Genomic DNA, 24,427 nt, shown 5'->3' with positions numbered 1-24,427 from the left:
GGCTATGACATATGGTTAGTCCAAATACTTATGAAATCCTAGCTGTCTGAACAAAGCAGTTACACAGCATGCAACCACACTGCAATCATGCCTTTTGTGCCGACCTTAGCTGGCTCAAGGTGTGAGATCTGTCACAGCCTTTTGAGGCTTGACCCCCTGCTAAGCTAGGTGTCCTGTTACAGCTGCACAAAGGAAGGGGGGTTTATCATCCCATGTGAAATAGGATACAAATGTTTGACATGAAATTATATATCCACAGGATTTAATAAGAGAACTAGAAGAAACACACAAAAACATTGGGTATTTTATTACATCCATTTTAATGTTCACTTGCCAAGTAAAAACCATCTTGGTGGGTGATAGCTGCCGTGCATCCACAGGAGGACACATAACCGCAAATCAGGGAGTAGGATAAAACACTGCAGACAGTCGTTCTATCCACAATCACTGTGTATGAAAGCAGCACCTGGATATTGAATTCCTGAGTATCTAAGTCTGGTTTCCTCTCCTTTATTGCTGGGCATCATCATTCTGGTATATATCAATCATAATCCTATGCAAGGTGTGGCCGATCACAGGACAGTCACGTCTACAAGTAGGAAAATGGGTTTAGGGTGAGCGGGGCTGTGGTCTCACGTCATGCAGCAGTCTCCTATAAGGCCATCTTGTACAAACTATGCATCCCAGCATGTCCCAACTGTTTTACAGGTGCATGCTGGGAGTTGTAGATTTGTAAGGTGGGGGGGATTTACATATTCATATAGTCTACAGAGTTGTAGGTCAATGGTGGATTAAAATGGGACTCCGCTTGTCAGGCTGGGGGCTAGGCAGAAAGCATAATGCTGCAAAAGCTTACAGATGTTGCTGATGTACAAGCGCAAGCCAAAGAACATCGGTCATATGAGGAAAATGGCAATTCACATTAAAAGGGTTCTATTAGAAAAAAAAGCCGCTTTTCCCCCAAAATAGCGCCATCCCTGCCCATAGGTTGTGTCTGATATTGCAGCTCAGCTTCTTTACTTAGATTGAATGCAGCTGCAATATCAGACAGTCAGTTAAAGGTGGTGCCATTTTTGGTTTCTTAACCCTTCCATCTTAATTACCAGCAAATTTAGTTCTCTTCCGAGCGGTTAAAGGAGTTGTTTTGTACAGCTGACATGTGCGCGCAATGAGCGCGAGCGGAATCGCGATCCGCCCGCGCCCATTAACTAGTTAAATGCCGCCGTCAAGGGCTGACAGCGGCATTTAACTAGCGCTCCCGGCCGCGCGGCCGGAAATGCTCGCACTGCTGACCCCCTTCACATGATCGGGGGTCAGCAGTGCATCGCCATAACAACCAGAGGTCTCCTTGAGACCTCTATGGTTGTTGATGGCCGATTGCTTTGAGCGCCACCCTGTGGTCGGCGTTCAAAGCAACCCTGCATTTCTGCTACATAGAGGTGATCTGTACTTCACCTCTATGTAGCAGAGCCGATCGAGTTGTGCATGCTTCTAGCCTCCCATGGAGGCTATTGAAGCATGCCAAAATTAAAAAAAAAAAGTGATTAAAAATATAAAAAAAAATAAAAAATATATAAAAGTTCAAATCACCCCCCTTTCGCCCCAATCAAAATAAAACAATTAAAAAAAAATCAAACATACACATATTTGGTATCGCTGCGTTCAGAATCGCCCGATCTATCAATAAAAACAAAGGATTAACCTGACCGCTAAATGACGTAGCGAGAAAAAAAATCAAAACGCCAAAATTACATTTTTTTGGTCGCCGCGACATTGCATTAAAATGCAATAACGGGCAATCAAAAGAACGTATCTACACCAAAATGGTATCATTAAAAACGCCAGCTCAGCACGCAAAAAATAAGCCCTCACCTGACCCCAGATCACGAAAATTGGAGACGGTACGGGTAACGGAAAATCGCGCATTTTTTTTTTTTAGCAAAATGTGGAATTTTTTTTCACCACTTAGATAAAAAGTTTTAGCATTTAGTGAACCTAGCAAAAAAGCCAAACAAAAAACAAGTGTGAGATTGCACTTTTTTTGCCATTTCACCACATTTGGATTTTTTTTCCCGTTTTCTGTTACATGGCATGGTAAAATCAATGGTATCGTTCAAAAGTACATCTCGTCCCGCAAAAAATAAGCCCTCACATGGCCATATTGACGGAAAAACAAAAAAGTTATGGCTCTGCGAAGGAGGGGAGCAAAAAACGAAAATGAAAAAGCGGAAAAAGCTCCGGGGGTGAAGGGGTTAATAGACGGCTAGATGGAAATACCCTTTTAATTTCACACATTGGTAACAGAACAACCCAAGTGCTTGTGTTCCAGCTGTGCAAAGAGCCTGAATGTCATATCAATGAGCACAGTTCATACGTTTCAGGTTCATCTGCCCTTCCAGGGACTGTGGAAAGCTGGGTGACAGTCCTGAGAGGATATATAGACTCTAAAACATCTGAGCGTTGAGGGGGATATATATTGTGTTACTATATTGGGGTGAAATTCTATTTAAACTTACGGCTCTAAAAACAATGTATGTGCAGTCCTCACTCACTGCAACTACTGCCCCCTGCAGGTAGAGACGAGGAATGGCACCACTGTTCTGTTTTATAGAAATATTTTGCAATAACTTAAATATTCTTTTTTTTTTGTTAAATTAGATTTATAAAATATTAGGAGAAGAGACCATTATATCTATGTGAAGAACCTAAAATCAGAGGCCTTTATTACAGGATGTACAGCAGCGTTTTACCAACAGCTGCCAGGATAGAGCAAGGTAGTAGTGAGAACCTCATCTAGGAAGACTTGTGCCATGCACCCTACATATCAGCGAGCAGACTTATATTTAGGGACGAACGTTTGAACCCCGAAGAGGAACACTAGGACATGGAGTATAAAGAACAGATCAGGAACAGGATGAACCAGTCCGCTGGTCTGAATACAGTCAACACTTGGTGCATTGTCCTGGATAGCTTTCACTTTAGTGGTCACATCCTATGGCGTTCCTGTGCGGTAAGCAACAGCCGGAAGCTAAACTGCAATACCTTGTGATCCAGACCACACAGGTTGTAGATGGGGGTCCGGTCTGTACACGTGATCCTACATGTGGTGCCAACAACCATCAGGAACATAATATACAATACTGTCTAATGTCACTAATCTTCAATACTTGACATTTCTGAAAGAAGAACGTAGATGGAGGAAGTCTTGTCCCATGGCTTATACCCCAGCCCGAGAGGCTGGTAGGATCGCTGCTCAGTGGTCCACGTAGTTTTCCAAACTATGCAGCACTTCTAGGGGTCCATGTTGCTTATGAGATGAGCTGATTGGGGTATTTCTCCTCCAGGTGGAGTGGTGGATAACGCTGCAGCTAACATGGCCAACGATACCCATACCAAGGTGCAGGACAGCAGGTGATCGGCCACCGCTACCAGGAACTCTACGTACAGGCCCTATAGGGGAAGACAATGAGCGGCTTTCTCATATCCAATCATACACTGTTCCTAAATGAGGTTTTAGCTCCCATCTGCTCTCCTGGCTGCAGTTAGGGGGGACACGGGATCAGGATTGGCTGAGCTGTTACATGGCCTTTACTTTAATCTGCTTCATTTTCATCTGCTTCTTCTCCATTTTCTTCTGCTCCCGGCGCTGGGCGGCTTCCTGGGTAGACACACAGAAAAGATACGTGTATTGATCGGTTACTGCATCCTATCCCTTATACTGAGGCTCAGAGCAGCCCATACAGAAGATGGGAGTGTACGGCAGTCAATGAAGAGCGCCACCTTGTGGCAAAGGCTGATGGCTCACTTTAACCCCTGGCTGTTGGCGCCAATTTTTATTTTAGTGCTTTCATTTCTTTTTTGCCCTCCCCGTCTCCCAAGTGCCAGAACGTATTTATTTTCCAGCTGACAGTAATAAAAAGGGTTGGGATTTTGCAAAATGAGTTGTAATTTGGAATAACATCATTCACTTTAATTTAAAATGGACTGAAAAATTAAATGGGACGGGGGGAGACAATTCTGTCATTTTTCAGCCAACCATAACTTTTTCCTTTACCACGGGGCTGTATGGTGGGTGGACTTGTATTTGTATTTATTTTTTTGTTTTATCTTGTGCGTCGCGACGTAGTTTTTCTTATTACCCTTTTAGGGAACATTTCACTGCACGACTCTCTGAAGTTTCTTTTTTTCTTTACAGCATTTACCGTAGGAGTTAAATAATTTTATATTTTGATAAATTGACCTTTGGAGATACCAAAAATTACTCCTTTTTTTGTAATTACAATTAGTTTCAAATTAAAAATTAAACTTTTTTTTTTATACATATTTTTAGTTTTTCCTGGGGGAACCAGTGATCATTTACATAATACCCCGCAATACTTTAGTACGAAGTGAGAAGTTCTAAATATCAAGTTAACAATCTCCTATGAAGCCAAAGCACAAGTCTTTAGTAGGCCCCCAACTGTCGTAGTACCTAGTGATTAGCGAACGTGCTCGGATAAGGTGTTATATGAGCATGCTCGGGTGCTAAAAAAAATATGTTTGCGTCCCCTCGGCTGCATATCTCATGGCTGTTCGACAGCCGCAACACATGCAGGGATTACCTGTTTATTAGAAAATCCCTGCATGTGTTGCGGCTGTCAAACAGCCTCGAGACATGCAGCCGAGGAGACGCAAACATATTTTTTGAGCACACCGAAGTCACTCAGATAGCACCCGAGCATGCTCTGCTTGCTGCTGCTAGAGGCAGGTGCTGGCTGTGTAACACAGCTGATACCCGCTGTGTATAGAAGGATCTCATGCCATGCACCTGCATACACCACATACCGGAAAGGGGAGATAGCTGGATGCGTACAGACTGTCATGACCTTTCTATATTAACTTTACTATGTTTCTTAAAGGCATCGTGTCAACAGAAAATGATCTTTTGTTTTGTTTTTGGGTTAAGTGTATTTTAAAATATTTTTGACAATATTTTTTTTCTTCCGTAGCGCAGTTTGTATTCAAAATCTTACCGGTTTCAAACTAGCCAATAGGGCTTTTTCTAAGATTCTGACTTCCTGTCCGTTCAGGAAGAATGTCTACATTAGCCATACTGGACACTCTTTTGAAGCATCTAATGAGTGTGTGCAAAGATCATTGTCAAGGACAATCAGCTACAGTTATTGGTAGACACCTGTGACATAACTTGTGTATAGAGGTGTTAGTTATTGGAATTCAGCCTCTGATGGTAAAGAAACTACTGAAAACTATTTCTGAAAAGTAAAGGAGTTAACGTTAAAGTAAGTGGCCAGTGTGAAAATTGCAAGACTTTTTTTTTTTTTTTTAATAAATAAAGATCTTGATATGTGTTACATGTAATACAAAAAGCTGATCTAAACAATGGATCATTTTCTGATGACACCTTCCTTGTAAATTTATTGCAAAGCGCAAAACTCACCTCCAGCCGACGCTGCTTCTCGGGGTCCTCCTCATTCATGATGCGCTCTTTCTCGGCTCTTTTCTTCTCCTCGCGTCGGGTTTGTGCGGCTTCTTGGCGCTGTACGTGTGTAAGCTTTAGGAAGTTCTCTTCCACGCGGGCGCGGTTCTTATCAGCTTTTTGTTTTCCCTGCAATTTAGCATCAAGCAGGGTGTTAAAAACAACTGAGCCCCAGAAATAGGCAGATCAATACTTGGGATAGAGGTGGTACGAAACATACAAAATCTTCCAGAAGACGGATATTCCCAGCATAACTCACCTCTCTGTTCAGACGGAACTTCTTCACTTTGTCAATGCTGTAAATCACCATGTTCATCAGCGGCAGGAGAGACTCCATGTCCTTTACTGATGCGTTTCCAGCTCCAGGCACTAGGATGGGAAGATGGACATAATCCAATGGTTTTCTGAAGTTTTCAATGTTTCCCCTATTTCTTTAGTACCCCCCCAAATCCTTACCATTAAATGTAAACAGTAGAGTCTTCTTAGTCTCTGGCAGTTTAAGGGGCTGCCCCTCCCTGAAAAAGACAAGCAGGTAAGGGAGAAAGACACAATTGGAAGAATAACAATTTTGGTGGATGATTAAAGCACATAAAGCATATACAGTTGTGCTCAAAAGTTTACATCCCCCGGCAGAATTTTTGTGTTTTCTCTTTGATTTAAAAAAGAGAAAACACAGTAGTTTGATAATAAATGACTTCACCCAACCACTAACCATGAGTGGAGAAAAAGTTTTGGTGTTATTATTCATATTCTCTGAAAAAAGGCCAAGAAAGCAAAAATTCTGCCGGGGTATATAAACTTTTGAGCACAACTGTATGAAGACTGAATATGACCCTGTGACTGATCCATCTCAAGTGGCCACTTAGGGTATGTGCACACATATCCTTGAGGTCTACGGATTTTTCCGCAGCGGATTTGTGAAAACCGCAGGTAAAAAGGCACTGCGATTTACCTGTGGATTTCCTGCGGAATTACAGCGAATTCCACTGCGGTTTTACTCCTGCGGTTTTCTATTATCAAGCAGGTGTAAAACCGCTGCAGATTTCGCACAAAGAATTGACATACTGTGGAATGTAAACCGCTGCGTTTCCGCACGTTTTTTCCCGCAGCATGTGCACTACGGATTGCGTTTCCCATAGGTTTACATTGTACTGTAAACACATGGGAAACTGCTGCGGATCCGCAGCGTGTGAACATAGCCTTATACCCCCTTTAGAATGGAGCAGTAGGGAATGCCGCTCCATTCATTCTCTATGGGACTGCCAAGAAAAAGCCAGTGCTCCGGCAAACCCAAAGGAAATGAGTTGCATGGAGTGGTGGTTGAGAATGTGCAGTACAGCTCCATTCTAACAGGGATAAAAGTGCCCCATTCTGGCAATTGGGTGTCCCAGAGGATCTTGACTTTATCATCTAACTATGGCTATGTGATGACGTCTACCCCTTACATTGTGCAGGCCCAATATAAAGAAAAGCCTTAAGCAGGACCAACCATTGTCCAACAAATCTGCATATAGGTACCGTCACACTTAGCGACGCTGCAGCGATACCGACAACGATCCGGATCGCTGCAGCGTCGCTGTTTGGTCGCTGGAGAGCTGTCACACAGACCGCTCTCCAGCAACCAACGATGCCGGTAACCAGGGTAAACATCGGGTTACTAAGCGCAGGGCCGCGCTTAGTAACCCGATGTTTACCCTGGTTACCATCCTAAAAGTAAAAAAACAAACGCTACATACTTACCTACCGCTGTCTGTCCTCGGCGCTCTGCTTCTCTGGTCTGGCTGTGAGCGCCGGGCAGCCGGAAAGCAGAGCGGTGACGTCACCGCTGTGCTTTCCGGCCGCTGTGCTCACAGCCAGAGCAGAGAAGCAGAGCGCCGAGGACAGACAGCGGTAGGTAGGTAAGTATGTAGCGTTTGTTTTTTTTACTTTTACGCTGGTAACCAGGGTAAACATCGGGTTACTAAGCGCGGCCCTGCGCTTAGTAACCCGATGTTTACCCTGGTTACCAGCGAAGACATCGCTGAATCGGTGTCACACACGCCGATTCAGCGATGTCTGCGGGGAGTCCAGCGACGAAACAAAGTTCTGGACTTTCTTCCCCGACCAGCGACAGCACAGCAGGATCCTGATCGCTGCTGCCTGTCACACTGGACGATATCGCTAGCGAGGACGCTGCAACGTCACGGATCGCTAGCGATATCGTCTAGTGTGAGGGTACCTTATGTTGCATCTGGAATCTGTGCTGATAATTGGCCTCGACGTCATTTCCCCGATGCATAGCTAGCACACAATTCCTCATAAATTTGGCTCCAATTATTCCTGCAAACTTCAGGTTCAAGATGACGGTTTGCTACAATAATATCCAGTGTGAGTTAAATACAGAATTTGGCACCTGGTCTCACATTTTCAGGAAGTCAAACTCCTTTGCTAATACAACACACTCATATAATGGGCAAGTAACAAATGTAATAAATGTGATGTGGTGCAGAAATCTTTCATCTCAGTAAATGAATGCAATGGGGTCTAAAAGGTTCAGTTCATGGTCTTCCCTGGATACGACCAATTCCAACTCTGAGAAATATAAAAAAGGGGCTGTCCAGGTCTGTGATGAAAGTCTACAGTCCCTCTATGGGAGTGCAGACTTTTGAATCCTCGCAGCACACAATGTCAAGATTCTCCGGTGCCGGGAGCGGGCAATCAGGTGACCACAAGGATGCGATATGCATACTCCTGATCACATTCCAACTAGATGTGAGCGGTGTTGCTCAATTCATTTGTGATGAGCGAGGCTGCACACGTCTAGTCAAAATATTGTCGGGAGTATGCATATTGCTTATTTGCAGTCACAAGAACACCAGCTCCTTGCAACGGAGAATCCTGACAGCGTGCGATTCACGCAATTTAAAAGTCTGTAGTCATACAGAGTGACTGCAGAGTTTCGCCACAACTAATGATGAGTGAATGTGCTCGGATAAGGCGTTATGGGGGCATGCTTGGGTGCTAACTGACTGTCTTCAGCATGCTCGTAAAATATGTTCTAGTCCTCACGCCTGCATGTCTCATGGCTGTTCGACAGTTAAAAAAAAACCCAAACGTTTGAACTGGGATATACACTGGTATGCATGCAGCGTGTAAGCTTATGTTCACACTAGGCACTGAACAGAAAATAAACAGCAAGGCAGAAACATAATGATTAAATACCCAACAGTAAATAAGTAAATAACATGGTGCATGAAAATAATATATGATACTTAGTTCACATGTTTTTTGACTAAAAAAAAAAAAAAAAGTGAACGTCATCCCACCACTCCACGGTGACCGTAATTGGGACAGTCCTAACTCTACATATTACAAACCTTACCGTTTGTCAAGTCTCATGCGTGTGGATAAGTGCTGAGAAGGACTGGGCCCAACTAGTAGACACCCAGCCATGGGAGGCAAGACTGTTTGCATCATGTGCATATGAAGGTTTGGCCTGAATTTCCTTACAGCTTTTTTTTAAATTATTATTATTTATTTATATAGCACCATTAATTCCATGGTGCTGTACATGAGAAGGGGTTACATCACTTACAGTAAACAAAACTAACAATGAGAGACTGGTACAGAGGGGAGAGGACCCTGCCCTTGCGGGCTTACATTCTACAGGATGGTGGGGATGGAGACAGTAGGTCGGGGGTTCCATTAGCTCCGGTGGTGTTGAGCTGGCCGTGTGGTCTTTACAGGTTGTAAGCTTTCTTGAAGAGGTGGGTTTTCAGGTTTCTTTTGAAGGATCGATATGTGGTGGATAACCGGATGTGTTGGGGCACAGAATTCCAGAGGATGGGGGATATTCGGGAGAAGTCTTGGAGGCGATTGAGTGAGGAGCGAATAAGCGTGGAGGAGAGGAGGAGATCTTGGGAGGACCGGAGATTACGTGAGGGAAGATATTGAGAGATTAGTGTGGAAATATACGGAGGAGAAAGGTTATGGATGGCTTTGTAGGTCAGTGTTAGTAGTTTAAACTGGATACGCTGGGAAATTGGGAGCCAGTGAAGGGATTTGCAAAGAGGTGAAGCAGGAGTGTAGCGAGGAGAGAGATTAATTAGTCGGGCAGCAGAGTTAAGGATGGACTGGAGGGGTGCGAGAGTGTTAGAAGGTAGGCCACAGAGGAGTATGTTGCAGTAGTCGAGGCGGGAGATGATTAGGGCATGCACAAGCATTTTGGTAGAGTGTGGGTTGAGGAAAGGACGGATTCTGGAAATATTTTTGAGCTGGAGGCGACAGGAAGTGGCGAGAGCTTGGATGTGCGGTTTGAAGGACAGGGCAGAGTCAAGAGTTACTCCGAGGCAGCGGATTTTGGGGACAGGGGAAAATGTGATTTCATTTATTTTCATAGATAGATCAGGTAGGGAAGATATGCGTGATGGAGGAAAGATAATTAGTTCAGATTTGTCCACATTGAGCTTGAGGAAGCGAGAGGAGAAGAAGGAGGATATGGCCGATAGACACTCTGGGATTCTGGAGAGCAGAGAGGTGACTTCTGGGCCAGAGAGGTAGATCTGAGTGTCATCGGCATATAGATGGTACTGGAAACCATAGGACCTTATGAGTTGTCCCAGGCCGAGTGTATAGATTGAGAAGAGTAAGGGTCCTAGGACAGATCCTTGAGGGACACTAACAGAAAGGGGGCGAGATGAAGAGGTAGTATGAGAGTAGGAAGCGCTAAATGTGCGGTTGGCAAGGTATGAGGAGATCCAAGATAGGGCAACGTCTTTGACACCAAAAGAAGAGAGGATCTGTAGTAGGAGGCAGTGGTCAACTGTGTCGAAGGCAGAGGACAGGTCGAGGAGGAGGAGTATAGAGAATTGTCTGTTAGCTTTGGCTGTAAGTAAGTCGTTAGTAATTTTGGTCAGGGCAGTCTCAGTGGAATGGTGGGGACGGAAACCAGATTGTAGGTTGTCGAAGAGAGAGTTAAGGTACCGTCACACTAGACGATATCGCTAGCGAACCGTGACGTTGCAGCGTCCTCGCTAGCGATATCGTCCAGTGTAACAGGCAGCAGCGATCAGGCCCCTGCTGTGCTGTCGCTGGTCGGGGAAGAAAGTCCAGAACTTTATTTTGTCGCTGGACTCCCCGCAGACATCGCTGAATTGGCGTGTGTGACACCGATTCAGCGATGTCTTCACTGGTAACCAGGGTAAACATCGGGTAACTAAGCGCAGGGCCGCGCTTAGTAACCCGATGTTTACCCTGGTTACCATCCTAAAAGTAAAAAAAAACAAACACTACATACTTACCTACAGCCGTCTGTCCTCCAGCGCTGTGCTCTGCACTCCTCCTGCTCTGGCTGTGAGCGTCGGTCAGCCGGAAAGCAGAGCGGTGACGTCACCGCTCTGCTTTCCGGCCGCTGTGCTCACACAGACAGTACAGGAGGAGTGCAGAGCACAGCGCTGGAGGACAGACGGCTGTAGGTAAGTATGTAGTGTTTGTTTTTTTTTACTTTTAGGATGGTAACCAGGGTAAACATCGGGTTACTAAGCGCGCCCTGCGCTTAGTTACCCGATGTTTACCCTGGTTACCGGCATCGTTGGTCGCTGGAGAGCGGTCTGTGTGACAGCTCTCCAGCGACCAAACAGCGACGCTGCAGCGATCCGGATCGTTGTCGGTATCGCTGCAGCGTCGCTAAGTGTGACGGTACCTTTAGATGCAAAGTGAGAGGAAAGTTCAGCATGGACATGCTGCTCAAGGAGTTTGGAAGCAAATGGGAGCAAAGATATGGGGCGATAGCTGGACATAGAGCTTGAGTCAAGGGATGGCTTTTTGAGGATAGGTGTGATTGTGGCATGTTTGAAGGCAGAAGGGAAGGTACCAGAAGTTAGTGAAAGGTTGAAGAGATGGGTTAGGGATGGGATTAGTGTGGTTGTGAGGTTCGGGAGGAGGTGGGATGGGGTCAAGTGCACAAGTGGTGAGGTGTGATTTGGAGAGAAGATGAGCAAGCTCCCCTTCAGAGATTTTGGAGTGTGAAGTTATGGGGCTTGGGCATTGGTCTGGCATACAAAGGGGTTGAGGTGGTTGGACAACAAAGACTTCCCTTGTTTGGTCTATCTTATTTTTGAAGTGCTTGGCAAAGTCCTCGGCAACAATTAGGGAACTCGGAGGGGGCAGTGGTGGGCGAAGGAGGGAGTTAAAAGTGTTGAACAACTGTTTGGGGTTGTGGGATAAGGAAGATACGAGGGTTGTGAAGTAGGTCTGTTTAGCAGAGGTGAGAGCTGATTTGAATGCCAGTGTTGCTTGTTTGAGTGCAGTGAAATCATCTTGTGAATGTGTTTTCTTCCAACGCCGTTCTGCAATTCTGGATACTTGCCGAAGCTTTTTAGTGATGTTATTGTGCCAGGGTTGTCTATTGGTTCGTCGCACTCTGCTATGCATGACAGGGGCGACCGTGTCAATAGCTGATGCAAGAGTGGCATTGTAGAAAGCAGTGGCAGTGTCTGTGTCGTGGAGTGAGGACATAGAGGACAGTTGTAGGATAGAGTCAGAGAGTGTGTTGGTGTCTAGGTGTGCGAGGTTTCTACGTGGGTGCGCATGGTGCTGGACATGGGTGACAGGTGAGGAGGACAGTGATGAGAAAGTGAGTAGATGGTGGTCAGATAGAGGGAGAGGGGAGGTTGTGAAGTTAGATAAGGAGCATAAATGGGTGAAGAAAAGGTCTAATGTGTGTCCGTCTGTGTGGGTGGCTGAGGAGGACCACTGAGTAAGTCCAAAGGATGAAGTAAGGGACAGGAGTTTGGAGGCTGCTGACTGGTGGGTATCAATGGGGATGTTGAAGTCACCCATGATGATGGTGGGAATGTCAGCAGAGAGAAAGTGTAGGAGCCAGGTGGAGAATTGGCTGGGCATTATATTGATGCTGTCTCCCATGGCTGTGTGTCTACTAGCTGGGTATTTGATAAATGGTAAGGTTTTTATTATTAGAGTTAGGACTGTCCCAATTATGGTCACCGTGAAGAGGCAGGGTGGCTTTCACATTTTTTTTAATCAAAAAACATGTTAAGCACCTTACATTATTTTCATGCACTATGCTAATTATTTACAGCAGGGTATTTAATCATTAGGTTTCTCTCTTTGGTTTCGGCTGTTAGTCAGTTGCAGCATATGCAGAGAATGCCTAACAAACAGGCAATCTCTGCATGTGTTGCGGTTGTCAAACAGCCATGAGACATGCAACCACGGGGACTCTAACATATTTTTCGAGCACGCCAAAGACACTGTTAGCACCCAAGCATGGTGCATAATGCCTTATCAGAGCAGGTTCGCTCATCACTAGCCACAATCCCGTTTCAGCCACAGAATATTCCCAATTCACTGACAGCAAGCAGATATCAAATTTCACCATCAATGCGCCTAAAAAGACATACAGGCTTTCCAGAGGATACAATGGCTTTATTAGAAGATGTGCAGTGCAATGGCTGAATTTCTTCAGTGCGGTATACTTACTCTTGCATAACCTTTGGACCAGAAAATTGGTCCGAAAAATGGATGGATTCAATCTTATCAGCATAATGTGTAAGGTAATGAATAATCTGTAGAGGAGAGATGTGCAGACGATGAGGATTCAGTAGACACCGCTAAACAGAAGATTAATGGATCTGGAGCGGCCTTACCTTAGTGTCCAATACACCATCTGTCACCTCCCCCATCTCAGACAGGATGGCCAGAGACTCCGGGAGACCAAGCTTGGCTGCAGACTTGGGCTTATCGCTGCAAAACTCACTCTGCACCGAAGAAACCAGGCAGAAGATTAACAAATCCTCATCCAGGAGAAGAAGTCTAACCTTCCTCTACTGTCCAACTTACCAAGTCCTGCATTTCCTTCTGCAGCCGAGCAAGGGTCTTCCGAGTCCCCACAGCAAACACGTACGTGTCCATGTCCTCCTCGTTCATGGTCACTTTTATTTGCTGCAAGGTGATGTGCAGAAGTGAGTGAAGGAAAGGTTTGTATAGAAAAAAAGACATCATCTAGGAGAAGGCTCACCGCCTTACACCAGATTAGGAGTTTGATATATTCTAAGCCTGTTTGTTTCCCAAAAACAAAGAAATGGCCGACTGCACAGCACTCACTTCTCTCTGGGTCACGGTCTCTTTAATAGAGTGTCATGCACATATATAGGGGCATGGGCCATTCTAATGAATCATAGTCATTTAGAATGACAAAGCTGGGTGTCCTCCCCATGTGGAAGCTGCTAGAGCGGTCATATTAGTTGTCACCCAGCTTTCTCCAAAGTATCTAAACTTAATAAAAAAAAAAGAAAGAAAAAAAATTGCAGAATAGTAAATTATCAGAACTTAAAGGGGTCATTCTCCACAGCTCACTTCCGCATTGGACCCCACTCACCTGCTGATACGCGTGCACGCGTCTCAGGAGATGGGGGTAGTAACACTCTGCAGCACCAGTCACCTTTGTTGCAGAAGGTGGTGATGCCAGATTACCCCCCCCCCCCCATCAAGGTTTCTTTGGGGATCTTTTATTTTTTGGCAGAAGATCGCGGTGTATTGGAGTAATGAGTCGGACTGCATTCATGACACGTCCTTGTGCTGTCCGTTTTTATCTCAGACAGCAGACTTGAGCTATACACACATCAGTTTTATAACAGATCTGGGCCGCCGGTCTACATGACTCCGAGCAGGCCGTGTTCCCAGCTGGTTTTGCATATCAGCCATTAAAAGTCTATGGGGATCTGTTAGACACATATGAAAAACAGAAGCCACTATTCTTACTTCAGTTTTCCCATCTGTGTTTTATCTGTTTTCACTGATCCATCGTTAAGAGTCAATGGATGGATACAAGTTCAGACACCTGCCCCAGGGTTATGTGCTAGAAGTAAGCACGTGCTTTTGCTCTTGTTTTCACAGTGGTAAAACACAAGATGGCAAGTCTTCACTTACCACTTGATCACAAGTTGGACGCATCATACGAGCCAACACATTCAGCAAGTCCTGGCGTTTCAAGAACTAGAAATGTAAAGAAAGAAAAAGTGAAATAAGAAACTATTAAAATCCACATTTAGCTACAAGTCAATTAGCATTGTCTATACAGAAGACAAAAGTGGCCATAGACAGAATGCAACCCAGCTAGGAGATCATGGTAGCACCAATTGATGATCGGTTAGAGGGTGAATGATTTTATGAACAGCACCCATTACAGGATGATAATACCTTCAGCTGTATCAGCATGCCCTCGCAGCACAGACGCCCCGAGCACCAGAGGTTGTAGATGTGCTCGTTCTCCTGGTTCAGCTTCCCGGTGCTCACTGCATCCTTACTAGTCCCGTCATCCCCTGCAATAAGTGAGAGAAACTTAACTAGTTTACCAAAAAAACAGTGGAACAAATGGCAGATCCATAACCTAATTACAAGCAGAGGCCCTTACCCCCCACCATTAACCTGCATAAGCTGATATAAGGCATGTAGGGAGGTGTTGACCCAACAACCCTGAATTATAACCCCAAGTGTCGATCATGGGGTCCGCCCAAAATTGACATTACTCATAGAAACCGTGTAAAGTGTCTTATCAGTGGGGTCTGCACCAATCTCAAGGATCGGGGGTGGAGTATGTGTGCAGCATCTGCATTCAAATTCTCTGGAACTGTTGGCGATAAAGGTTGGCTCTCTGGCAGGCCCAAAAAGTCTGAATGGACTGGCAGATAGTGATGAGTGAACGTGCTGGATAAGGTGTTATCCGAGCATGCTCGGGTGGTAACAAGAGTGTGCTCGAAAAATATGTCCAAGTCCCTGCGGCTGTATGTCTCATGGCTGTTAGGCAATCCCTGGATGTGTTGTGGCTGTCTAACAAACAAGTGGCTGTCTAACAGCCGCAAGACATACAGCCGAGGGGACTTGGACACATTTTTCGAGCACGCCAAAGACACTGAGTTAGCACACGAGCATGCTCAGATAACACCTTATCTGAGCATGTAACTCATCACCTATCCTGTTTTGATCTTGGACTAAAGCTGGCCATACACACTAGATGGCTTTCGGTCAATTGATGCTTTGGACGATCGTTTGGTTGCGCCACTGAGCACTCCAGTGTTCTCTATGAGAAAGACTCTCATCTCAGAGACAACAATGCAATCAGCAGTCTAAAATCAGATATGCACGAAAGAAATCTCTCCCGACCATCAGTTGGTCGCCAACCCACATTAGACAGTCATACGAACCGGTCGATAGCTGTGGGTTCAGCTGATATTAGTCTAATGTGGGCTCTTAAAACCGTTGAAAGTGATCGATTATTTTAAAAAAAACACAAAAAAAAAACAGGATTTTTGGTTGCTTACCGTAAAATCTGTTTCTCAGCGCCTCCATTGGGGGACACAGGAATCATGGGTGTATGCTGCTGCCACTAGGAGGCTGACACTATGCAAATAAAAAAGTTAGCTCCTCCTCTGCAGTGTATACCCCACCGACAGGAAGTAGGATATTCAGTTAGTGAGAAAGCAGTAGGAGAAGCAACGTGTAAAAGAGAAAGAATAATAATATAATTATAATAATAATAATAAACTTTATTTATATAGCGCCAACAAATTCCACGGCGCTCCACAGATTAACAGGTTCAAACACTCAAAGAGTGTTCAAAGAAGCCAAACGTAAACCGTAAACAGAGCTGTTCAACTTGGGAGGGTGCTGTGTCCCCCAATGAAGGCTCTGAGAAACAGATTTTATGGTAAGCAACCAAAAATCCTGTTTTCTCTATCGCCTTTCATTGGGGGACACAGAAACCATGGGACGTCCCAAAGCAGTCCCTGGGGTGGGAAAACAGACTTCCATCAGGTCTCACCACTGCCGCCTGCAGGATCCTTTTGCCCCGGCTGGCGTCCGCCGAAGCATAGGTATAGACCTTGTAAAGTTCGGCGAAACATATGGATGGAAGACCAGGTTGCCGCTTTGTAAAGCCGTCGGGCGAAAGCCCAGTGACGTACCGCACAGGAAGTGCCGACTGCCCGGGTAGAGTGAGCCCTTATCTCAGGAGGGGAGCACTCTGTTCTTGACCCGGTAAGCTTCCAAAATTGCCGTTCTGATCCAGCGAGCAATAGTCGCCTTGGAAGCCGGCAGGCCTCTACGCGCTCCATCAGGGATGGCGAAAAGAGAATCCATCTTTCAGAAAGCGGCCGTGCTAGCCAGGGAGACCCTCACTGCCCTGACGAGGTCCAGCCTGTTCAACGATCGTTCCAGAGGATGAGTCGAAGATGGACAAAAGGAAGGTAGAACGATGTCCTCGTTAAGGTGGAAAGGTGAAAACCACCTCAGGAAGGAAGGAAGGCGGAGGCCTGGGACCACCTTGTCCTGGTGGAAAAACAAGAAAGGAGGTCGGCAAGAAATGGCTGCTAACTCGGAAACGCGGTGGATGATGGACACAAGAAAAGCCACCTTCCGAGATAGAACTGACAGGGAAAACTCCCTGAGAGGCTCAAAAGGGGGGAACCCCTAAGAACATCCAACACAACCTTTAAATCCCATGAATCCACAGAGGCTCTGTACGGGGGGACAGTGAGGGCTACTCCTTGAAGGAAGGTCTTAACCTGTGGCTAAGAAGATAACGTCTTCTGAAAGAGAAGAAGAGCGCAGAAACCTGGCCCTTTAGGGCACTAGATCGAAGCCCCAATCCAGTCCTGCCTGAAGGAAAACCAAAGGAAAGGCAGGGAGAAGAACATAGGTGAAAAGCGGTTGGACTCGCACCAACGAAAGTAAGCCGTCCAGGTACGATAGTAGATCCTGGAAGACGAAGGCTTCCTAGCCTGGATTATAGTGTGACTCATCCGGGCCGAAAGGCCGGACGCTCTTAGAACTGTGGTGTCCACAGCCGCGCCGTTAAACTGAGCGACAGATAATTCGGGTGGCAGATCGGACCCTGAGACAGCAGATCAGGTCTGTCTGGAAGGCGCCAGAGGGCGTCCGCGAGAAGGTTGTCGATCTCCGCAAACCAAGAACTCCTGGGCCAATCCGGGACGATCAGAATAACCGGCACCCCTTCCGCCTTGATCTTTTTCGACAGCTTGGGAAGCAAAGGAAGGGGTGGGAACCGATAGGTGAACACGAACTGCGACCAAGGAATGGCCAAGAGCAATCAGATAGGAGACCTCCTGAAGTAAGGACCATTCCCCTGCCGCGAGACCCTCGCGGCTGAGGAAGTCGGCGGCCTAAATGTCCACGCCGGGGAAAAGCACTGCGGATCTCACCAGGGCCGTGCCTCTGTCCAAAGTAGGATCCTGGAGCCTCGGCCGAGGCCAGAGAACTCCGAGTCCACCCCTGGTGGTTGACATATGCCACTGCTGTGGCATTGTCTGCCTGGATTCGAATTGGCGGGCTCCTGAGAATCCTTACCCAGTGAAGGAAAGACAGAAAGATGATCCGGAACTCGAGGACATTGATCGGCAAAGAGGACTCCTGCACCGACCAACCCTGAAAAGACAGGTGACAAAGCCCCGCGCCTCAGCCGAGCAGGCTGTCATCACCACCTGCCAGGAAACTGGAAGTAAGGATATGCTGTGAAGGATCTACTCTGGGATAAGAGAAGTTACCTCGGCCACCAGTCGAGGAACCGTTTGACCCGGGAGAAAGCCGGATAGGACGATGCAGGGAGAAGACAGGCCTGTCCCCCTATGATAGAATAGCCTGCTGAAGAAGTCTTGAATGAAACAGGCGAAGGGAAAAACGCTTCCGATGTTGAAACCAACCTCCTTAGGACCTTTATGGCCCATCGGAAAGGAGGGGAGCCGAGAACCCTGGAGTAAGCGAACTTCCCGACAAAGGAGGGATATCTTGTCTTCAGGAAGGAAGACTCTGGTCCGACAAGTGTCGAAGAACATGCCCAGAAATACGAGGCGCTGAGAAAGAACAAGACGGGATGTCTTCCTGTTGACGAGCCACCCGCAACGGCTAGAGTGTCGGGGCAGATGGATAGACTTTCGGGAGCCTGAAACCGAAATTCCTGAGCCTCTATGGAAGCGATTACTGAACGAGGGAATTTCATCCTGAAATGTCTCAGACGAAACTTCCTGTTCAGCAATTTGAGATCCGGACTGGGACGAACCTTGTTGTCCTCTTCCGGTACAAAGAGATTCGAAGAGAAGCCTGTGAACCATTGAACCGTTCTTTTTCTTGGACGGGAACGATTACCCCGGCTTTGAGGAGAGACGCGATGGCTGCGAAGAAACCCGGAACTAGAGCGGGGTCTCTTGGAGGTCGGGATTCAAAGAGACGATCCCGGGGTCTTGAAACAAACTCTATCTTGTATCCCGAGGATACAACTTCCCTGACCCATGCGTCCTCCACCGAGGAGATCCAGACGTCCCTGAAGAAGTGGAGACGGCCGCCCAGCCTGGGAGGTGGGCTGACTACTAGCCGAGAGTCATGCCGAGGTGGTTCTTCCAGTCCTGGACCTGGAGGATCTACCCTGGGAGAAGCGAGGACGCCAGGAAGGAGTGGGCCTAAAGGATACCGTCTTCTTCTCTTGACGGGCTTGTGGCCTCTGTTGCTGCTGGGAGAAATAATTTGATGCCGCGAAGCGCCGAAAGGGCCGAAAAGACCGAAATTGACATCTAGGAGGAGGGCGTCAAGGCTTGGCCTGGGGAAGAAGGGAACTCGTGCCCCCTGTAGCGTCCTTAATAATTTGGTCTAGCTTAGAACCAAAGGGACGAGACCCCTGAAAAGGCAGGCTGGTAAGGGACTTTTTAGAAGACAAATCCGCCTGCCAGGCCTTAAGCCAAACGGTTCAGCGGATGGCAACCGCGTTGCTGGACGCCTGAGCCGCACAAGACGCGGCGTCCAGGGAGGCGGAGACCAGATATTCACCCGCGTGAGAAATCTGGTTGGCAAGTTCCGCCAGCTGTCCAGATGGAACCCCGTCCAGAATGCCCTGACGGAGCTGTTTGGCCCATTCGGAAATGGATTTTGAAACCCAAGTGGAAGCAAATGCCGGCAAAGGCTAGCTGAGGCCGCTTCAAAGGCTGATTTCGCGAAAGATTCTATGACTCTATCGTTAGAATCCTTCAGAGATGCTCCGCCGGACAGTGGGAGGACTGTGTTGGTGGACAGTCTAGAAACTGGAGGGTCCACCGAAGGGGAGACAGTCCAATTAGCGGTGAGCTCCGGAGAAAGGGAATATAAAACGCCAAGTCACTTTCTTCTCTGAAAGCGTCTGGTCGTGTTCTCTCTTTCTCTGGTCATAATCTCCTCGAATTCCGGGTGAGGAGCGAAAAACTTGGAAGGTGGTTTAGCCCGTCTAAACGAAACCGCCTGATCTGCGGGTTCCGTAGAGGACTCCTTGATGTCACAGGTAGATTTATCGCTCCAATGAGTTTCTGAACCATATCCCTCATGGTAGCGATTTGGTTCGAATCCAGCTCCGAAACATCCTCCGAAGGCGCATCAGAGAACGCCTCGCCTGACTCAGGGGAGGAGGATCGGGAGGACGCCGACCGCAGAGGAGGACCGAGTGGCGAGATGGAGCGAGATGAGGACTCAGACCGTCGTTCCTGTCTGGACCTTTTGCGGCTAGCCATGGAGGGTTCGGACGGAGATTCCTGCGACCCGCTGGCTACTGCGGGGTTCTGCAGGGGAAGCCGATCCAGCACGGACACCAAAGTTTGAGACACCCGAGTTAGGCCGGCCACCGATTGTGACAGAGCGGAAGCCCAGTCTGGGATGGGGGTATCACTCTCGGGCGGATTGGCCGGGGGATCCTGGGCGGTGGGAACAATCGGGTTGCTGCAGGCCTGACAGAGCGGTAGAAGAGGAAGAAGTAGGAGGACGAGAGCGGCCCCCTTTAGAGTTAGACATGTTGGAGAGGTCCCTGAAGAAAATGCCAGTGGATTAGGGGACAGTGGGGCAGAGGGGGGTGTCAGTCTGCAGTGCAGAGCTACTCACGGCAGACGAGAAAACGGATAACAGGATACTGCCGGCCTGGATGTCCCGCTTGCGTGGATCTCCGGAGAAAATGAGTGGAGCTCCTGCCCTGCGACCTCTGGTGCTGCAATCCGCGCAGAAGGTGTGCTGTGAAGAAAGCACACTGCGGAGCTCTTTGACAAAAAGTGCGGGTCATGTGTGGAAAAAACCTCCTCTCCTGTGCGACGTGGAGGAAGAGGCGGAGTCAGTCAGGATGGCGCCGGTGGGCGGAGAGTGCAGGGCACAGTATGTCGGGCGGGAGAAAGCCTGCCCAAAGAAACCAGAAGTGGAGGAGCGCGGTACCGGAAGTAGGCAGCGTCAGAAGCCGGGACCTAAATCAGAGGAAGAAGAGGCCACGGCCCCAGAACAGTGCGCAGCAGAGCAGTGCGGCAGCCTGCCAGGGCTGCCCGAGGGAACGAAGAGTCGGGTCGTGGCGTCGGAAGTAGGCCCCGGCCGGAGCCGGGGCCTAAATTAGAGGCCGGCGCCGCCGGAGAAGAGAGCCGCGGCGCCGGAGCAGAACGCCGCAGGGAAAGAGCAGCGCGGCAGTCTGCCAAGGCCGCCGCGCAGGGACAGAAAAGCAATGTGGCCGCCGAACAGTGCGGCCCAGGGGAAAGCGGTGCTGCAGACTGGTCAGAGTGTTGCGCTGATGCAGAGAGAGCACTGCGGCCGAAGAAGAGACAGAACCAGCGTCCCTAGCCTGCCATCACCGCAGCTCAGAAGGGAGCGCTGCTGCCTGACCCGCTGCGATGCTATTCTGGGATTCCTAACATAAAAGGTAAAAATCGTGCCTCAGGGACCTCTGCTCCCCCACACTGCGAGTGATCTGGGAAAAGGGAGCATGGGAAAATACTCACCTAAACATCCCACGCCGTTACTAACCTGAGGGGAATGAGACGTCCATGTAGCTGGTGATGGACGTCCTCGTCACCTCCAACCGACAGGCTCTGGTGGGCGAGTGGGTGGGGGACGGAGCCAGGACCGGACTTCTAAGCACGCTTGTGTGCTAGGATCTTGGTCCTGGAGAGGGATCTATGAGGATACGGGGTGGCAGTACACGCCGTACTCATAGTCCGCCTTGTGGGATTACAGGTGTGACTGTTCACCCTGTATCCCTTCCGGAAAACCTGAAAAGAAACGACGCACATTGCGGTAGATATGGGTCTAATGAAAGACCCGTGTCCACCTCCTACTGACACTAAGCTAAACTGAATATCCTACTTCCTGTCGGTGGGGTGTACACTGCAGAGGAGGAGCTAACTTTTTTATTTGCATAGTGTCAGCCTCCTAGTGGCAGCAGCATACACCCATGGTTTCTGTGTCCCCCAATGAAAGGCGATAGAGAAAACAGTATTTATCTGCAGCCATAGTGGTATTTTTAGGCAAAAGTTTTTTCTTAAAAAATTGCTGCAGTCTAATTAGAAGTGAGGCTGCAGATAGAAAGTGAAGCCCTCCACAGCATGTGTAATAGTGGGGTCTGGCCAGGAGCAATGTAAGTGGTTACAGCTCGACGCCCTGATGCCTGGGAGAACAGCTGCAGAGACAATGTAACGTCATTTTCTCCCTGCACCTTCTCTTCAATTAGACACCTGCAAATGTTTGAAATGATCTTTACCTGCACATGACCACTATGGCTGCAGACAATACATTGTTTTCATTCCAGGTTTAAGCCTGGTCACTTACCAACAAGAGAGAAGTTACTTTCCAGCAGCTCACGGTGCGAGTTGAACCAGGCATGTGCCAGGCGGCTGTTCTTGTTCTTGCCAATAATGTAGTTCATGATGTACGCCAGGAGCCCGGTCACCATGAGGATCTCCATGTAATAACTCTCCCAGCTGTTCTGCAGATGGGCAGGAACCTGGAGCAATGTGATGAAATACAACATGAAGTAAAGGACCAAAAAATGGCAATGTAGTTGCATTCGGAGAACTTACATCCACTATGGTGATGGGGTCTTTGCTTTTTATGGTGTTTCCTGAGTCTATTTTGTCTTCATAGCCTTCAAATTCCTCATCATCATATGGCTCATTATCATTGTCCCCCTCCTGTGGAACAGAAGATAAAGATCACTAGCGGCCGAATTAGGAAGCCGAGGAGCAGTATCGGGGAACATAATTCATCAAAGGTTTGGGAGAGTCTGCTAGATCCTCACACTTCATAGTGCGGGGGTCTTCTAGGTTGTCAGCATACACTGAGGTCTCAGACGTAGCACCGACCGCTATACTTGCAGAAACAATGCCACTCTTTCCACAAACCATGTCTGCTCCTTTTTCTGATGCCTGCTCAGAGCCAACCTACGACATCTGGAGTCCTGTCTGGCAATTTGGTTAATAGGAAAACAGGCCTAACCAGCTTCTTCAATGGTGCCATGTCAGAAGAAACAGATTTCTGTTGTCTTGGGCTCTGTTCACACTTTTCTGTTTCAGAAATGGACTGAGTAAGTGATCTGCTGTTTCAGTTACGCAAACGGCCCCATTTATTATTATTCATTTGGCGTCCATCTTTTAAGACCAGGAAAAAAATCCTCAATGTAAAACTTTTTACTTCTGCTCTAAGACAAAACAAACAAACAAAAAAACCCCAGAGGGACCCCATAATTATCATTCGGGTCACTCTGCTCCCAGTTACATGGCTAGTACAGCGGATCACTTATTCCGTCAGTCGAAAGGTCCAAAGGGAAATATCTGAATGGATGGACGTATGAACTGATCCTTTTTTACAAGGTTTGGTGTCCCATCCATCTCTTAATCTTAGAAATCTGCCTTCCCCACAATTTCAGAAACTGCAGCAATACTCTTCAGGATCGCCCTAGTTCACATGGTGCTGTTCTGCGACGTTTGCAGTAAGATGGCTGTCAGTCAAGTGGATGCGATTTATAACCAGACAGATTACCTGTCCATCAGTGTCCAGCTCAAACTCCTCCTGTCCCTCCAGCTCCACCGTGGCCTCTTCATCGTCATCCTCCTCTTCCTCATCTTGTGGGTGTTGCTGGTGTGGAAGGTGCGGCGTGGTCGCCTCATCTGCTGTATCTTCAAACTCCGCAAAGTCATTGTCGTCGTATTCTGCCACATCGTCGCCATCATCAAACTCCTGGAACTTGGCGCAAGAGCTGGCGACCAGGAGGAGCAGGAGAGCGACCAGCAGGCGAGGAGAGGGCATCATTTTCACTCCAATCAGGCTGAATGGGAAGAACAGGAACAAATTATTAAACATGACCAGGAAAAGATACAACCCGCTCTTCTGCAGTCATTCTGAAACATTTCTAAGATCTCTGCTTGCCATCAGTGAATAGAAACATTTGAAGCCTGAAATAAAGGCATCCAACTCACACAAATGCATGGCTGGTAAATCAGAGTGGTCTCTAGCAGTAAGCCCACTCACTGACAGCAAGCACAGAAAGTGAAATTGGTAAGGAATTGATACAGAGCAATATCTTTAAAAAAAAATATCAGGATGATTTTTATTAAACAAGATGAATAAAAAACAAAATATACGCCTGCCTTTTACATAGATCATCATACCCTATTAATAAAAGGTTACACTAACATACAGCTTGCCAGTGCTTTTTGTGCCTTAATGGGGTATTTCCATCTCCAAGTTCCTATCTCAACATGTAGTAGGTGTAATAATATTAGCAAATACCTCCAATTAGAAATGTAGTATAGTTTTCTCTTGCCTCATATGCAGACATCGCCGAAGCTTAGATATCCATGGTTACGACCACTAGCAGCTGTCACTGTATCAGTGGTCGTAACCATGGATACCTACGGCCCTGCCAATGCCTGTACATGAGAAAAGAGAATCAGAAAAACTATACTACATTTCTAATTGAAGGTATTTACTAATATTATTATTGCAAATTCTGCATATTGGGATAGGATATTGGAGATGGGAATACTACTTTAAAGGGAACCTGTCACCCCGTTTTTTGAGATTGAGCTATAAATACTGTTAAATAGGGCCTGCGCTGTGTGTTCCTATAGTGTATGTAGTGTACCCCGATTCCCCACCTATGCTGAGAAATAACTT

At 47.3% G+C, this 24,427-nt stretch overlaps 1 protein-coding gene across 1 annotated transcript in view; it reads right to left on the bottom strand.

Moving 5' to 3' along the window:
- Positions 1-301: 301 nt before the first annotated feature.
- The window catches only part of CCDC47 (coiled-coil domain containing 47), a 46,755-nt gene continuing 22,629 nt past the window's right edge, over positions 302-24,427 (bottom strand). Inside the window, exons 2-13 of the mRNA XM_069751285.1 lie at positions 23,291-23,576; positions 22,333-22,443; positions 22,082-22,256; positions 14,675-14,796; positions 14,405-14,470; positions 13,316-13,417; positions 13,123-13,233; positions 12,956-13,041; positions 5,933-5,991; positions 5,736-5,845; positions 5,438-5,605; positions 302-3,658 (exon numbers count right to left, since the gene is read on the bottom strand). Of these exons, the coding sequence (XP_069607386.1) occupies positions 3,578-3,658; positions 5,438-5,605; positions 5,736-5,845; positions 5,933-5,991; positions 12,956-13,041; positions 13,123-13,233; positions 13,316-13,417; positions 14,405-14,470; positions 14,675-14,796; positions 22,082-22,256; positions 22,333-22,443; positions 23,291-23,560 (1,461 nt within the window). The 5' untranslated portion in view covers positions 23,561-23,576 and the 3' untranslated portion in view covers positions 302-3,577. The remainder of the gene's footprint in view (positions 3,659-5,437; positions 5,606-5,735; positions 5,846-5,932; positions 5,992-12,955; positions 13,042-13,122; positions 13,234-13,315; positions 13,418-14,404; positions 14,471-14,674; positions 14,797-22,081; positions 22,257-22,332; positions 22,444-23,290; positions 23,577-24,427) is intronic.

This window comes from Ranitomeya imitator, chromosome 2, assembly GCF_032444005.1.
Source record: "Ranitomeya imitator isolate aRanImi1 chromosome 2, aRanImi1.pri, whole genome shotgun sequence".
Lineage (NCBI taxonomy): Eukaryota > Metazoa > Chordata > Amphibia > Anura > Dendrobatidae > Ranitomeya > Ranitomeya imitator.
Note: the sequence above shows the minus strand (reverse complement) of the source record. Positions and strands in the feature narration are given on the sequence as shown.